The sequence below is a fragment of the Drosophila nasuta genome, chromosome 3, assembly GCF_023558535.2.
Source record: "Drosophila nasuta strain 15112-1781.00 chromosome 3, ASM2355853v1, whole genome shotgun sequence".
Lineage (NCBI taxonomy): Eukaryota > Metazoa > Arthropoda > Insecta > Diptera > Drosophilidae > Drosophila > Drosophila nasuta.
This window is the reverse complement of record NC_083457.1, coordinates 49,530,211-49,546,691: the sequence shown is the minus strand read 5'-3', so window position 1 is coordinate 49,546,691 and position 16,481 is coordinate 49,530,211. Positions and strand designations below refer to the sequence as shown.

Genomic DNA, 16,481 nt, shown 5'->3' with positions numbered 1-16,481 from the left:
CACTTTGCGGTTTTAATTTATATACAAAACTACAACATACCCTCCATTTATGCCCCGCACTTTATTTAAAATCGGGTTATAGTTTTAGCTAGCACATAATCCGAATGAGTAAAGTTTTCGACTGTCAGGTGAAACTTTGTTGTTGGGTTGCAACAAGACAACAAAAGTTTTAAATAAATACACAAATTTATAAAGAAAACTAAATGCAAAAATAAAACGCCGAGCTCATGTCACTTGAGAATGTTGTAAATTGTTTGTTTTAGGCGCTGCATTGTAAAGTGCACAATTCTTTTACTTGGTAATTGCATTCGAGTGAAATCCATTAGATAATTGAAATCGCCAGATAAACGTTTCGATTTGATTCGTTATCGATACGCCAGCAATTCCTTTGACTTTGGCCACACACAAGCCAAGCATTGACGTTTCTTTCACCCTTTTTTTATTTTCGATAATTGAATAATAAACGTGACGCTGCTATAAACGCAGTTTCCACTTGACATTTTCCATGTAACTTGCTGTCTTTATACTTTGTTTAAAAAGGAAGAAGAGTATATGCATTATATGGGTATTGTGAAGTTTTTGTGGAAGTGGAGAATGTAACATATTTATTTGTGACATAATAACAAAAAATTGAAGATCTGTCAGGTCAACGCAGCTTCATTTAAAGTAGCCTTAAACCAAAAAAAATCGATTTCTTTTAAAATATATACTTTATTTGATTTTATTTTTTTTGTAAATATGTAATTTCTATAGAATTTGTACTAATTTTTTGCATCGTTTGTTTTTAAAAATACAATATATTATTATGTAATTTCATTACAAAATATTGCTTTTAATTTCTTTAGAATTTTTACTACATTTACTACATTTGCTACATTGTTTTCTTTATTAAGAAAGCGTATTTCATTTTCGTTAAATCAACACCAGTTTTTCTTTTATATTTTTGCATTTTTTTAACGACACGCTTCACTTGGCTCGTTACAATTTGCCAATATTTACCTGTTCACCTCGCTCACTTGCCCTCTTGCATTTTGAGTTGCATATATTGTGTCGTCGTCGTCGTTGTTGTTGTTCTTGTTGTTGTTCTTGTTGTTGTTCTTGTGCGTTTTAGCCAAAAGCTTTTAGCTGGACGCAATCGCTGGAGCGTATCACTCGTTTGGTTCTGTATGTGTGTGTCCTTTGATCCTTGGATCGCTGCATCAAACGACATTTAGCTTGCGCATAAAGTTCACTTCATTGCCAAGTTGTTTTGCCATGTTAACTATATTAGTATCAAGCCATCACCCACTTCACTTCTCTCTACCTCTCTCCTCTTCTCTCCTCCACCCATTTCATGTCGCTGTCAAAGCTAACAACCTGCCGAGTGCCACATTGATACGACAGTCTGTTTTATTTGATTAACTTGCAAGTTGCAACTCTCGCAAGTTGCAAGTTTCGACTGGCATGCAATTTGCCGCAATTGCTGCAGCTGCACACGACTCTCTGAAATTATAATAACAATCAGTTTGCAAATATGGCAAATGAATAATACAATGACAGAGAGCAATGGAAATGCTGAAAACCAAAACGAAAAGGAAAAGGAAAAGCGAAAAGGAAACGAAAGAATTCCACGCAAATCGCAGGACATGTTGCCGCCTTTTGCGGCATAGACAGATGTCAATCACTTGCTCTAGCTGAGCCCCTCAGACGCGTCATACACGATATGGACTTGGTGCAAGGAGTTTGAGTTTGAAAATCCCTGTGGCTACACTGCGATAAATTGTAGACAGGCTCGATAACTTGGGTACAAGATACTGTACTGAAAATTTACATCTATTTTGACGTTTGACAATAGTCGATATTTTAATAATTAGTACACTGAATAAATAACTAAAACAAAATGCTCCTGTAACTGGGGTCTACAAAGCCTAATGTCTACTCGGGAAATGCAATTATTCTTTACCCCTTAAACAAAAATCGAATAACAAGCTTAATTTTAAAGCCAATTCTGGTATAAACAATAATAAATATAATATTGCCGAGAATTTGATTGTGATCTACCCAAAATTGTTGAAGTTATTTAAGTAAATCTTTTGTTTGGAAAATTACGCCTAGTGCAATAGGGTTCTTTAGAATAAAGTCTTCGGTATATTTTAGTATGTTTGTGGTATGTTATTCGGTAAACTTTTGAATATTACGACAAAGTTTAGCTCTTATTCAAAAGGCGTAGCGGGTATCTTAAAGTTGACCACATTTGACTCTATAACTAGTTTTAAATACTGATTCAAAAATTTAAATCTTAATGTGTTTCCTTAAAAAATTTATTTGTGTTTTTGGAGCATTTATTCACGTTCACTTGTGAAGTGTTCATATTCTTCAAATAAAGTGCTTTAAATAATATAACATTTTATAATACGATCTTACGAGGATAATCTGATATCTTAACGGGTTCAGATTATATTGCAGTAATTATGTATTGAAAAATACATATTTAGATTTACGTCTAGGCTTCACTTTCTTTTTAGACTCAATGTTAACTATTAATATCTAACTTTGCATTAAGAAATTAAACGGAAAAATGTATTTTCGTAATACTCTCCGAAAACCTGCTTTATTATGCTTAATATTTTCACTTAATCTATATACATCTATATAACTACTATATTGTGTACTATTTTTCGCAGTGCATTGTGAAGCTTGATTGATTTTTTAGCCGCAGTTTGCCGTTGACTGCGTACTCCACGTTCTCTATCGTGCTCATTCTCCTCGTTGTCGGTGCTGCCAATGCCTGTGGCCGTTGCCAGGCATATCGCGTAATAATAGGGACTCCACCGAATGGCAGACTCTCCACATGCAGCAGGCGCAGAGAGTGAGTGCGTGAGTGAGGCACTTCAGCTTGAGCCGCAGGCACTTGGCAGCCCACAGTGGGCACAACAGTTAGCTATTGCCTACCCATTGTTGTTGTGGATGTTGTTGTTGGCGCTGCTGCTGTTCTAGTTGTTGTTGTTGTTTTTAGCGTTTTGTTTGATATTATCGTCTAGCAACGTGTCTGGCAGACCGCGTGACGTAGGCAACATCGACGCTCACGCACACGAATGCAATGCACTTCCGCTTTCAATCTGATTCTCTTCGCAGCCGTTGGCATAATCAGTAGCAAAAATTTGACACGTTGCACAGCACACAAAAAAATGTGCAAAAAAGAAATGCGTTTGGCTTAGTCCTTTAGCACCCATTGCCATCGGCTTTCCGCCTTCCTTTTACCCACTTTTTGATGATTGCTGTTAACGTTCATTCCAGCGCCATTTTCTTCTGTGCATGTGTGTGTGTGTGTGTGCATGTATTTGCATATCTGTTTTTGATTTTTGTCGCTCTTGGCGTATATTCAATTTGACGTCGCTCTCGACGACGACGATGTTCCCAGCTTCTGCTGCCTGCTGTGCAACCATGAAATCAATAAATCTGCTCCACTGTTTGAATCCAATTTATCACTTTGCAGACTTTTCGCGTTACCTTTTTTCCCCTTCATTTTTTTTGTATTTTACATGCCACGCCCCCACAACGTTCAATCAGGCATTTATGAAGTGGCAAACAGGCGTCACCGATTGGCGGCTTATCCGCGCCAATGTGCAATACAACTTCATTAGGTAACGCGTCGTATGAGTAATGTGTTTGTCGCCCGCCACCGCCCATTTAGCTATTTCTTATGCAAACCTAATGCGAATGATGCGTTGCAACCACACACACACACTCACACACACATACACCGATACAATGGCAACGCCTTCGCTTTGGCAATCGATCAATAATGAAATTTAGTAAAATATTCCAGCGCACAACAAAAGGGGCAAAATCGCGTTTGGCGTTTAGTCCTGCGGCACATATTTTGCAGCTTTTGTGTGTGTCCTTCCGCATAATGCTTGGCATACTTTGTGTGAGCGCGATTAAATTGCGGAAGAGGAAGCCTTTTATTTATTGTAATATCCCTGCAAATTGAATAAAAACAAAATTAAGAAAACACAATTTGATCATTTCTTTTTTTTTACATTAAATATATTTAGACGTTTTTCATTCAAAATTGTTTTTGTCACGCAACTGTGTGTGGCTTAAAGCGGCGGCAACTTGCACTTTTGGAATGTCTTTGCGTCCTTTCCACCTTGCCACACTCACCACACACACACACTTGCTACAGAACCTGCAGTATATATATATATTTGTTTTTTTTTTGGGAGTTTTCTTGACATTTTCTTTTATCGTTTAGCAAACTTCTTACATCAAGTTACATTTATATAAGTATTTTATAATTATGTTTTTTCGGGTTTTTCGTTTGCTGGTAAATATTTCACTGTATCCTTTTTGTTGTTGTTGTGTGTACATTTAAGTTAAAATAATTATGTAAGCTACATTTAATTGTAATATTATTATTATTATATATATATAATTAAAATTACTTTTCCTCGGTGCTATTTGTTTACCAAAAAAAAAACAACACAAAAATTAACAAAAACAGACAAATTTTGTTTTCATTATAAGCGAAACATAAACATAATGCTGGCAAAGCTTCAAGTTGAGAGCAGGAACTCAAGAGTCTTTGGTTTACGAAAGTTAGATTAATAAGCTTATGCCTAATTTTTGTATATATAAAAAATTTGTTGTAAATAAAGTGTTTAGTTAATTTATTCAATTTATTACAAGCATTTAATGCATTAGATTGAGTCACTAAACTATTCAAATATTCCACTTTTTTCTCAAAGACCGCAGCTGGGGAATTGCAAAGCAAAATAAAAGCAATTGGTTAAAACTAAAAAAGATTGAATAAAATTTGTCGAACAAAGAACACCAGTGAAATGTGCTCAGAAATTTCACTTTTTGCACATTTTTTTTTTTATTTGAGTTTCTTAATGTGCTTAGTTCTAATCAAAACTCTAAATACATTTAGCTTATGTTCATTTGCCTAAACTAATTTTCCATTGTTTTTTTTTTGTGTTTTTTCTTAGTTTTTTGTTCAAGTGTTGTTGTTTTACTTTTGCTTTTTGCGTGCTGCTAAACTGTCAAGTTTTCTTTCCCGCTTTTAGTTTGTTGGCTATTGACCAATTTTCTTTGAAGTATGCTTGGCTTTTTCTTTTTGCTCTTTCTCGTTCATTGCGTTTTTATTTTCACATTTTGTTTTGTTGTTCTTCTTTGTTATCTGCTGATTGTCCACTAAAAACTATGCTTGCTTCTAATGCTTTGCCATTTATTTTATTTTCCTTTGTTCTATTTGAACTCTGTAATATAATTATATATTTTCGCTTTTCGTTTTTCGTTTCTTACTTGTTTTCTGTATTTTTACACTTATTTTGCAATATCGGGTTTTTATTTGTTTCATTTAATACACATTAATCAAATATATATAAAAATGTTGCTGAGTTTTGTCGTGTATGTAAATTATATTTTGTGCATAATGAAATTGGCAATAAATTTATTGACGAGCTTAAATAAATTGAAATATGCCCTTATATGTATATTAACTTGATGTGTACTCATACATATGTAAGCACGCATCTGTATGTGTGTGTGTCTGTGTGTTATCATTTTTCATATTCGATTTTAATTTTTATCATTGGTTTCTCTATATAGAAATTGCATTACCCTTTCCCCCAGCTTGCATTTATTACAATACAATTAAACATACAATACAAATACAAATACAATAATACATGATACACGCATACACATATACACACACATAGTATATTTTTGGAATATACTATATATAGTATATAGTATGTGGTGTGTATATATTATCATAATTTACCTTTATTTATTCAGTCTTAAGCTACAAAAATCGTTATGCATATTTCTGCTTTATGTTTTTTTTTTTTTGGATTTTTCTTTTTTTATTTTCGTAGTTGTATTCATTCATACAGCTGCTAAAAATTTGAATCTATTCAAATGAGTACTTTAAATTCGCAATTTATTTTTGAATTATTATTTATTCACTTATTCACTTTTCATTTATGGTTGAGTGCAGCAAATGAAAATGTAAAAGTAAAAGTTGGGCAAAAAGTTCTCTGGAAATATGGAAAAGTAGGCGACAGTTATGCTTGTTTGGTTTCTCTTTTTGGGCGTGGCAGCAGCAGTTGTAAAGACTAAGAAGTGAGTCTGAGTGTGTGAGTTTGTGTGGCTTACAAACTAGAAAGCAATCTTAATTGTTATACGTACGTTATATTTATACTCGTTTATAGATAGAACATTACGTTATGTATCTAAGTATCTGTATCTAATTTCAGCTGCGGTTTTTCGTTTCGGTTGTTTTGTTTTTACAGGCATGCCTCTTGTGGACCTTAGTACACTAAAACTGACTCTAGCTAAGTTAGTTAGTTGTTGACCTCACTGTACCTAAGACGTTTAGCGCTTTCCAAGTTTTATTTACTGTATTGTAGTTGTGTACCTTGCTCAAGTTTCAAACGAATCTCAAATAATTCAACTCTATGGCTAGTCAAAACTATATGCTATGTAGTACAGTTAAGATTTTCGTTTTTAATACGGTTTTTTATTTCATTTGGTTTTGAGTTTTTCTTTTTAAATGAAACGCCAGTTTGCTCGGAGGTTTTCAATTTGTTTTTGGTTTAAGTTTTTTTGGTTGTAGTTTCGGTTCTGTTCGGTTTTTTGGTTTGAAGTTTTCAAGAGAGTTTTTTTTTAGAGTTAGTTCGAGAGAGTCTAATATTACAGCTATCAGCTAGGATTAAATTAGTAGGTTAATCGAATTTTATTTTTGCATTTTTACATATTTACAAGACTTTAGTTTAGATTTCACGTTTCTGTAGCAGTAGCTTTGTCTGTGGTGTCTGTGTGTATTTTTGTGTGTGTTTTTGTGTTTCGAAGCTCGTTTCCAAAATAGTTTTTGCCATCTCACCAGTTGAAGGAGAAGTTTCTCTCTGCATTTAGGTTTCACTTCTTGTGCTTCTCTTTCTGCTTGACGAACAACCAAATGAATGCTCACGAGTATTTACAGCATGCGAAAACTCAGCGTTCAACCGAGATTCAGAAAACTGACAACCGAACTGAGCAGCAGACAGACAAGCAGCTGCAGTGTCTGCAGTGGAGCACCATTGATCAGCTGATCTTGTCCCGCATTGCTGCGCACATCCATCAGATCTCGTGACAGTGGCAATTCGGTGGGATCGCTCAGTTCATCGTGGCAGGGCAGCATCTCGGGCTTCAGCATAAACAGACGCACGCTGATCGAATTCTTGGTGGCCAATGCATCGAGTGCATCACCAATTGGTGGCTGATGCATCAGCGTGTCCACATCATTGTGATTCATCGAACTCGAGGCGGAGGAACTGCCGTAGAACGAACTCTGTTTGTGCAGATTCAAATTGTCATCCATATCGAGTCCGCCATGTCCCAATCCAAGCCCTGAGACATGTCCACCATTCGCCTCGTCGTAGTAATCGTAACGCTTTTGCGTCTGTGCCACGGCCGCCACACCGGCCACATCCTTGGGCTGCGGCTGCTGTTGCCGCTTGCGTCGCTGCCGCAACTTCGATTCGAGCGCATTATTCTCGGCGGCATCATCCGTAAATTGCCGCTGGCCACGCATCGCTTGACGCGATTTACTCGACGTACCGTGCTTCCGTGTGCCGATCACATTGCTGCCATTGAGCTCATCGAGTGTCGCATAATTGCTGCTCACGCTGCTCACACTGTTGCCAATGCCGCCCATGCTGGCGCTGTTGCTGCCAATCGCCGTGAAGCCGCCAATATTCAGCAGATCGAGTATGTGCGATGGCACAGGGTCGACAAAATGCGACAGCTTTGGGTCCTGCAACGTGCAAATGAAATTGTCCAACGAGTCACGCAGCTGCAAGTGACGTGTGCGATTTTTCAATTCAAAGATCCATTGTAAGCGGCAATCGCAGATGAATTTGTTGTCTGCAAGTAGAGAAGAGAGAGTGTGGATATGAGTTAAAAAGAAGTAAGAAAAGTACAGATGAGTGTGCTCGACTGTGAGATACCTATTAGGAATAAAAGCAAAAATGGGTATATTTGGTATATTGATGCAGTACTAGTATATAAAAACATGGAATAAATCTGCAATCGAGTGTACACGTCACGTGGGGTATTAATTTAAAAATATACCAAAAATGTATATCGCAAAATACTAAAAATATACCAACGGATGTATCTGGTATATCTGTGTATTAATACATACAAAATACCATCACGTACAAAAATACTAAAAATATACCAAAATGTATCTTTGGTACATTGATATAGCATTATGTGCAAAATATACCAGATTGTCAGACAAAGCAACTAAGACTCATACAAAAGTATTTCTTTAAATGTTATATTTTTATCTGAAATTGTATTCTCAGGAATCATTAAGACTATAGTTATCATTCTATTTAAAAACAAGTAAGAAAGCTACAGTCGAGTGCACTCGACTGTGAGATACCCGCTACCCATTTTGAATAAAAGAAATATATTTTGCGATAATTTTCTCAAAATATACCGAATATACTGCTAAAATACTAAAAATATACCAAATAGTATATTTGGTATATTGATATAGTACCGCATTCAAAATATACCATAGACGGCACAATATACCAGATTGTCATCTAAAGCAACAACCCTAGTAAGTAGACGTGTTTCCCCATACAAAAGTATTTCTTTAATAACTTCGACAATTTTCATCTGATCGGAACCAAATTTTCAGGAATCATAACTACTATAGTTATTATTATATATACCAAAATTCGCAACTCTAACTTTAAAATTACGCTTGTTATTTGATTTTTTTGATTTTCGGGGGCGGAAGTGGGCGTGGCAAAAATTTGAAACAAACTTGATCTGCGTGCAAACATAACAAATGCTGTCGAAAAAAAATTATAGCTCTATCTCTTATAGTCTCTGAGATCTAGGTGTTCATACGGACGGACGGACAGACACACAGACACACAGACACACAGACGGACAGACGGACAGACGGACATGGCTAGATCGTCTCGGCTGTTAACGCTGATCAAGAATATATATACTTTATAGGGTCGGAGATGCCTCCTTCTACCTGTTACATACATTTCCTGCCGGCACAAAGTTATAATACCCTTCTACCCTATGGGTAGCGGGTATAAAAACCGCGACACTACCTTTAAAATTCAACATGTTACTCGATATATTTCTATTTTCATGGGCAGAAATGGGTGTGGCAAATATTTAAAACACACTCGATCTGCGAACAAAGCGATGTCCAAAAAACTGTATCTCTATATTTTATAGTCTTTAAGATCTAGGTGTTTATACGGATGGACAGACAGCCAGACGGACATAGCCATATCGTCTCGGTTATTGACGCTGATCAAGAATACTTTATAAGGTCGGATTCATTTCCTGTCACTACAAAATAATAATACCCTTCTACCCTATGAGTAGTGGGTATACAAAAATATAAGAGAAAGAGAAAAGGCACACTGAAATTGCTTTTGTCAAGTTGTCACCCAATCCCTCCCCCAAAAAGTTTGGCCTATTGTCTAGTCCAGGTGAGTGTGTGATGTGTGTGGTGTCTTCTTTCATTTGATTTTTGCTGCTGGCTAAGGCCGTCAGCTGTTAAGTGGCCGCCAGCAACAATTGGCTGTCATTTGCTGGCCAGACAACGACTGAATCGGATATGGATTCTGTCTAGCATGACCTGACCAGACTCCCAGACTCTGAAACTTCGAGACTGAGGCCAGTTGGCAGTTCGTTTTAACTGATTTTACCGTTAAATTCGTGCCTTCTGCCTGACTGCCAGGCTTCAATCGCTCGCATGTCCATGCAACTTAAACGCCTCAATGACATTTCCAATTTAGACGACGCCACAGCAGCAGCAACAGCAACAGCAGCAGCAGTTGCAGTTGAATCAGCTTTCCAGAATCCCACAACGATTCCCCTGCAGCTGCAGGATTTTGACTGTGCCTGTCTGTTGCTCTGTCACTCAGTTGAACGCCCGCCCAACTTTGCCTTCAACTACTTCTGTTGCCGCTGCCTCTGCTGCTGCTGCTGTCAATTATTTTGTAGCTCTCCAGTGTGTCCTGCGTGCCACAGATGACAGCATGAGGACGACACCCAAAGGAAGAACGACGTGGACCGCCTGCTGCGTCTGCATCGATTTTCATTCGATTCGTTTCGAGCGCAAACCAATTTGTTGTTTGGTTAGTTAAGTTTGAATGGTTTTAGCCCCACAAATTGAGCACATAAATGAGGAGCGGAGCATCCACAGAGATTCTAATGAAAATCGTCGTGCACTGAGCCGTTCGCTGAGAAATCCTCTTCATTAAATCGACTTCAACAAATTATTTACAGCATTGGCCAAAAGACAATCTATTCTCGAGCTGTGGTCATACATTTAGGCATACTTATAGTTAATTATTTAGCATCACTTAAAAGGCTTTTAATTTGATCTATAAATCTTTGATAACCTTATCTAGTTGCGTCACAATTATACCCATTAAAAAATAGATTTTTAAAGAGTGTATTTTTATGTAGTTTCGAGATTTGCACAGCTAGAAAATCAGCATTAAATTATACCTAATAAATGGAAGTGTTTCAAAGATTTTGTATTAATTGAAATATATATTTTTGGATACCATGAAATTGGGCATAATTTTTAAAGGGGATTAGAATTTTGTGTGTTTTTATGGAGTTTCAACTATATTCAGTTTATAACTATAGAAATAATGTAAATATTTAAGATATTCAATTAATAGATTTATAAATGCTTAGCTTGCAACTCAGTATACAAAATATACTGAGCTTTAGATGATGTTATTTTTTGACAGTATTTTGAAATTCTTAAATATTAATTTTAAATTGTAATTAATTGACATATTTGGTGTACAGAGTTTCATGCATTTCTATAAATTAAAACTCAGTATACAAAAAATACAACTATTAATATTTCCCTCAAAATTTCAGTATTTTAAAATTACATCATTTTAAAATCGGTTAAGGATTTGTACACATTAATTTATAGATTTATTAAAGCAGTTTTCTATAGTATTATTTATAGCTCAAATTCAAAAATTGTATTTAAAAATGTTCTGAAAAAGAGCTTACTAAAATATACTCTTATTCTATTTCATAAAAAGTTAAGGATTGAAATAAGTTTATCCATTTTTTTTCAGCCACACTTCACTTATGATTAATAGTTTGTGGCTTAGCCTCAATTAAAAGGCTTTTAGTTTAATGACTGATAAAGTCAGCAAGCAATTCATCATCTAATTAATGACCTATTAAAAGAGCTAGTTAAAGGACTTATAGAGTATCTGCTAGTCAGCTACACAACGTTATCTTTCTCAATCAATTAACACTCTAACCACTAACAACAATATAAAGCTATTTGTGGACTTGCAGTGCAGCCGAAAATGAGCTGCCTACTTTGCGTTGCCTTGGCAGGGTCAAAAGATGTCGTCAGTGCGGGGGGTTGGGGAGGAAAAAGCTAGTTAATGTCCTCGGCTGGCAAATCTCTCGAGTATAATTAGGCACAGTACGGTGACACAGTTTTGCATGTCAACATGCATAATTAGCATAAACGTTACAAACAAAATATTGACTCTTTGACTGACTTACTGACTGTGTGTGCGTTGTTCTGTGCTGAGCCTAGCTGAACCGACTGACATACGCAGTTAAGAGCTCTGCACATCATTATCCTTGCACACACAAGCCAGACTGACAATGAAGAGCAAAGGATACAATGACGCCAGTCACTAGGCCAAAGCTAACTGAAGAGAGGCGGAGAATATCAACAATTGGTAGGGCGATGATTGGTACAATAATTCGTGGCATATATTATCTCTTCTGTGTCTGTATGTGTGTGTGTGTGTATGGCAAAGCCCCAAAAACTTGCCACAATATGACAAAAGAAAAGTTTCGTTGGCAAAATAGTTGGTAAATTAGTCCCGAGCAGCTGTACAGAAAAATTCTAATTTTCCATATGAAAACACAAAAAAAAAAAAAAACTGTATATAGGAAGCATAAATAAACTTAAATATGCAAAGAAGCGACTCCCGGAAAATGTTCCAAATGGCCAACGACAACTTGGCAACATTTAGCAAGCAAATTACAACAAAATTAACATGATAATGAAGTGCCACCACACAAAAGGGCAAAGGCAGCCAGAGAGGATGAAAACTGAAGCCAGCTGAAAACTGGCAGCTGTTTGCAAGCTGACCAAATGACAATGACTTGCCACGACAATGCGCTCAAAAATGGAGGAAAAAAAATAATGAATAGATATTTCTGGTTATATACAAAAGCAAGTATATAAGGTTACACACACATACACACCAACGACGAAGCTAAAGCGAAAGGACACATGGAGATACTTTAGTCATATGACGAACTTAATGTGCAGCAAACTTTCCCTCTGTGCATAAAATACTTTTATATTTTTAATGATACTCGACCAAAGCGGTAGGAAGTGTTTTGGTCTGCTGCACACACTCCACACACACTCTACACACACATACACACACACACACTCTCTGACACACACGCCTGTCTCGTTTTGCAAGCAACGAACTTCGACTTGAAGTGCTGCCCGACTCCCACTCTTCCCCCTCTTTGTCTCTCCGCTGCCCATCACACTCTAGATGACTTTCAACTCTACCTCAGACGGCTGCCTGCCACATGACGTTGCAGCTTACTATCTTTCCATCTCCTACTTTTTTTTTGTCTTTTTATACCCGCTACTCATAGGGTAGAAGGGTCTTATAGCTCTGTGACAGCAGCACTTGGCTCTTAGTTGATTTGACTGATAATCTGGTATATATTGTGTACTCTGGTATATTTTGAGTGAAATAGTATATTGATATACCAAATATATAATAAAACAAATTGGTATATTTTAGTATTTTGTCAGTATATTAATTTGATATTTTTTTAATAATATTGTCGAGCTGGTTGGTATATTTTGAAAGTAACAGTATATCAATATATCATATATATAAGATAACAAATTTGTATATTTTAGTATCTTTTAGTATATTATTTCGGTATACTTTAAGAATATTATCACATTGTTTGTAATGTAATAGTATATCGATATACCATATATAACCATCGGCACAATTCAGTATTTTTTCAGTATATTAATTTATCGCATTTTATAAAAAATGGTTAGCGTATATTAGTATATTTTGAAAGTAACATTATATCAATATATCATATATATATAATCTAACAAATTGGTATATTTTAGTATCTTTTAGTATATAATTTTGGTATATTTTAAGAATATTATGTCATTGCTTGGAATATAATAGTATACCGATATGCCAAATATAACCATCGACACAATTAAGTATTTTTTCAGTATATTCATTTTGTGCATTTTATTAAAAATGGTTAGCGAGTATCTCAAAGTCGAGTATTCTTGACTGTAGTTTTCGTATTTCTTTTTTTAAGGTTTTGGCGCTGCTGCAACAGTCGGAAACGTTTTTACGGTTAACAGAGGACATTTACATATATATAAACACACACACACATACACACACATGCACACTGCAGTAAGTGACATGCATATGCGTCTATGTGCACATTAAATTTTATTATTGTCATTTTCATAGCCATGTCCAAGCGAGTGGGTTGAACTCAACCTCAGCTCCCCTTTCCTTACTTCTCTGACTAACAAGCTCTAAGAGCCGTGTATGTATGTGTGTGTGTTTGTGCTGTGCCAACAGGCAGCCAGCCAAATTAGACTCAGCTCAACTTTGTTTGGTCAGTTTTAATGCAAATATGTTGGTCCGTTCGTCCGTCCGTCTGTCCCCTCTGATTGTCCTTCGTCTTCTTGTCTGTCTGTTTGTGGAACAGTTCATGTGTCGAAACATATTCATAATTAGTTGTCATTTCCATTTGCTGCAGTTGCACATTCAGCGCTGCGATAGAAACGATATGATAACCAGCCATGACAGAGGAATTCTTTTGTTGGCCATTTTCATTTAAACACGTTTTGAGTTCTTACACCCAGCAAGTGGAATGCGACTTTCTCATATCTAAAACAAAAGCTGCAATTCAAGCTAAGCAAAAGTCCTTAATTTGTTTGGTAAATTCTCGTAGCATTAGACTTTATTTTTCCTTGCAGTATTATGCACAGAATTTTTTATAATTGCTTTCATTAAATTAATATATTTAAATTACTTTTTAATGTTTTATTATACCAGCTACCTAAAGGATATAATTTCATATGTCAAGAATCGGCTGCTGCAGTTGGTTCTTAGTTGCTTTTGGCTGACAATCTGCTATATTTGATACTCTATGGTATATTTTAAGATTCTTTGCAAGGTTTTGTTTTAATTGAAAATGTGTAATGGTTATCTTATATTTGAGCACACTCGACTGTAGTATTCTGTGTTGTATTTTTCATATAGAAACTTGAAACTTGGAAAGACTTGTAGTAATTTAGCTAATTAATGAATTTAACTTAGAGAAATGCCTATTACTTCAAAGTGTTTTGTTTAGTTTCTTGTATTTTCGAAATAGAATTATGCTTGATATATAACTTTGATATTATATAATTAATTAATACCTCAAAGTTCAACTTCAAAGTTATATTTTTTAAATTTAAACTATGCATTCTGTCAGCTCGAAAAACTTCTAATACTACCATAAATTCTGCCTTCTTCATAACATTTCTTAATTAATAACTCTGCCTACTAATTTGCCTAGTTTCTCTCATTTTCCAGCTTAAATTTTGTAGCATTTCCACACTGTCTTTATACTTGGAATTAAAAACACACACCCAAAAAAAAACGCTACCCAATTAAACATCATAAGCTGTTTACATTTTCTCAGTTTGCTGCCCCAAAAATGGTTGTCAAAAACAATTAATTTAAATTAATATATATTTAGTGGCAACTTCCTTGTACCTTGCCCCTCACGCTTCTCATCTTTCGGGCCTTTAGAATCGATGTATTTAGCTTTAATGGTGCTGGGGACAGCGGCTGTCATACATCAAGTTGCGGCCTTGGAGCTCACTCTAAATGGCATTTCATTAGCCCAAGTTTTTGGTTGGTGCCCCAAAGTCCCAAACGGCGCAAAAAGAAAAACATTTATTTTAAATTTAATACACTACACACACACACATACACACATACACTTACAGACTTGCACACTTACACACAAAGGAACAAAGCAAAAGGAAGAGAAGGCAGCAAAAAAATTGCAGGTCCGTTGCTTTAATTGGTTGATGGAGGGGAGCGATTTCTGCTTTGCTTTTTTTTATTCGCTTCTCTACTTGGTTTGGTTTATTTTGTTTTCTTTTTTTATGAGCAGAGCTTCTTTTTGGCGCTTTAACCCAGGGCAGGCAGCATTTGCTTCAGTAGATTGAAAAGAGCAAAGAAAATGCGCGAGGCAGCTCGCAGCTCGAAATATCAACACACAGATGCCAAAAGTTGCCGCACATCATGCTTCCCTACATACCTCATTCCCTTCTCTGTCCGCTTCACCTCAGCTTACCCGAAATCAGCACAGATGCTGCTGGCCTAGTTACCGCCTTTGTTTCTGACCGGATCCCGTCCAGGCTCTCTCTCTTGGTTGGTACAATGAATGCCGCCAACGCCAACGCAGCTTTGTTTGAAATCAGCTCATTTTTAGGTGGTTTTTTCGGTTTTTTTTTCGTTGGAACCGAGAAGAGAGGGCAACTGGCCAAATGCGAGGGGCAATGTGGTAACGTGGCAACTGGGGAGCGCGCTGGTTCGTTTGTGGCCTGGCCAGGAGCCTTTGGCTCGGCTCTGTGACCCGCTAACGCCACCAGGGGACAGCACGCACAGTTAGCAACTTGGCGTAGAGTTGCCTCACTTGGCCAGCTACTATGCCACGCTCCTACCTCCTTCCTCTTCCGCTCCCTCTCCAGCTCTCTGTATGCCTGCTGGCTGCTGATGCTTCGTATTCTCGCTCGCTCTCTGGAGAGTTTTATCATTTTTTATTACATTGCTCGAGAGCGCTATGTATGCAAATGAAGTCGAAAGTTTCGCTTTGTATAGTTGCCCCGTTAGTTCTGGCCAGCTGGGAGTGCCAAATGAAGGAGTGAGTCAGAGGCAGAGTGACTGGCAGAGTGGCAGCGTGTGGCAACAACAGTTGGTAACAAGCATTGTTCCGACGAGCAGTCTTCGCGGACTTCTCGGTTCTCATCATTTTTGTTTGGTGCCCAGTTCTATTATGTAACAATGTGTAACACTATTTCTACACTTTCACAGCAAGGTCAGCATTCAGGTTGTTTTAGCTAGAGAAATCAAAAAGTGAGGGACCTTCGTAGAAATTGCCTAAATTACATTTGAAGCAAAACTTGTTTGTAATTTCTCATCTTTTAAAACAACGAACTTGAGGAGTAGAGGCTAACATTCTATGAAACATTTGACTTTCATAGTTATTGGCTATTTTATTTTACTTCGAAGGGTTAGAATCCTAATTAGTAACAACTAAATTATTCTAATAAATTTCACTTTTTTAGTGGTTACCTAATATTGAAATATATT

General features: G+C 36.5%; 1 protein-coding gene across 1 annotated transcript in view; it reads right to left on the bottom strand.

The window, feature by feature from the left end:
• Positions 1-6,076: 6,076 nt before the first annotated feature.
• LOC132791138 (connectin) overlaps positions 6,077-16,481 on the bottom strand; it is a 61,006-nt gene continuing 50,601 nt past the window's right edge. Inside the window, exon 5 of the mRNA XM_060799950.1 lies at positions 6,077-7,896. Coding sequence (XP_060655933.1) covers positions 6,992-7,896 — 905 coding nt within the window. The 3' untranslated portion in view covers positions 6,077-6,991. The remainder of the gene's footprint in view (positions 7,897-16,481) is intronic.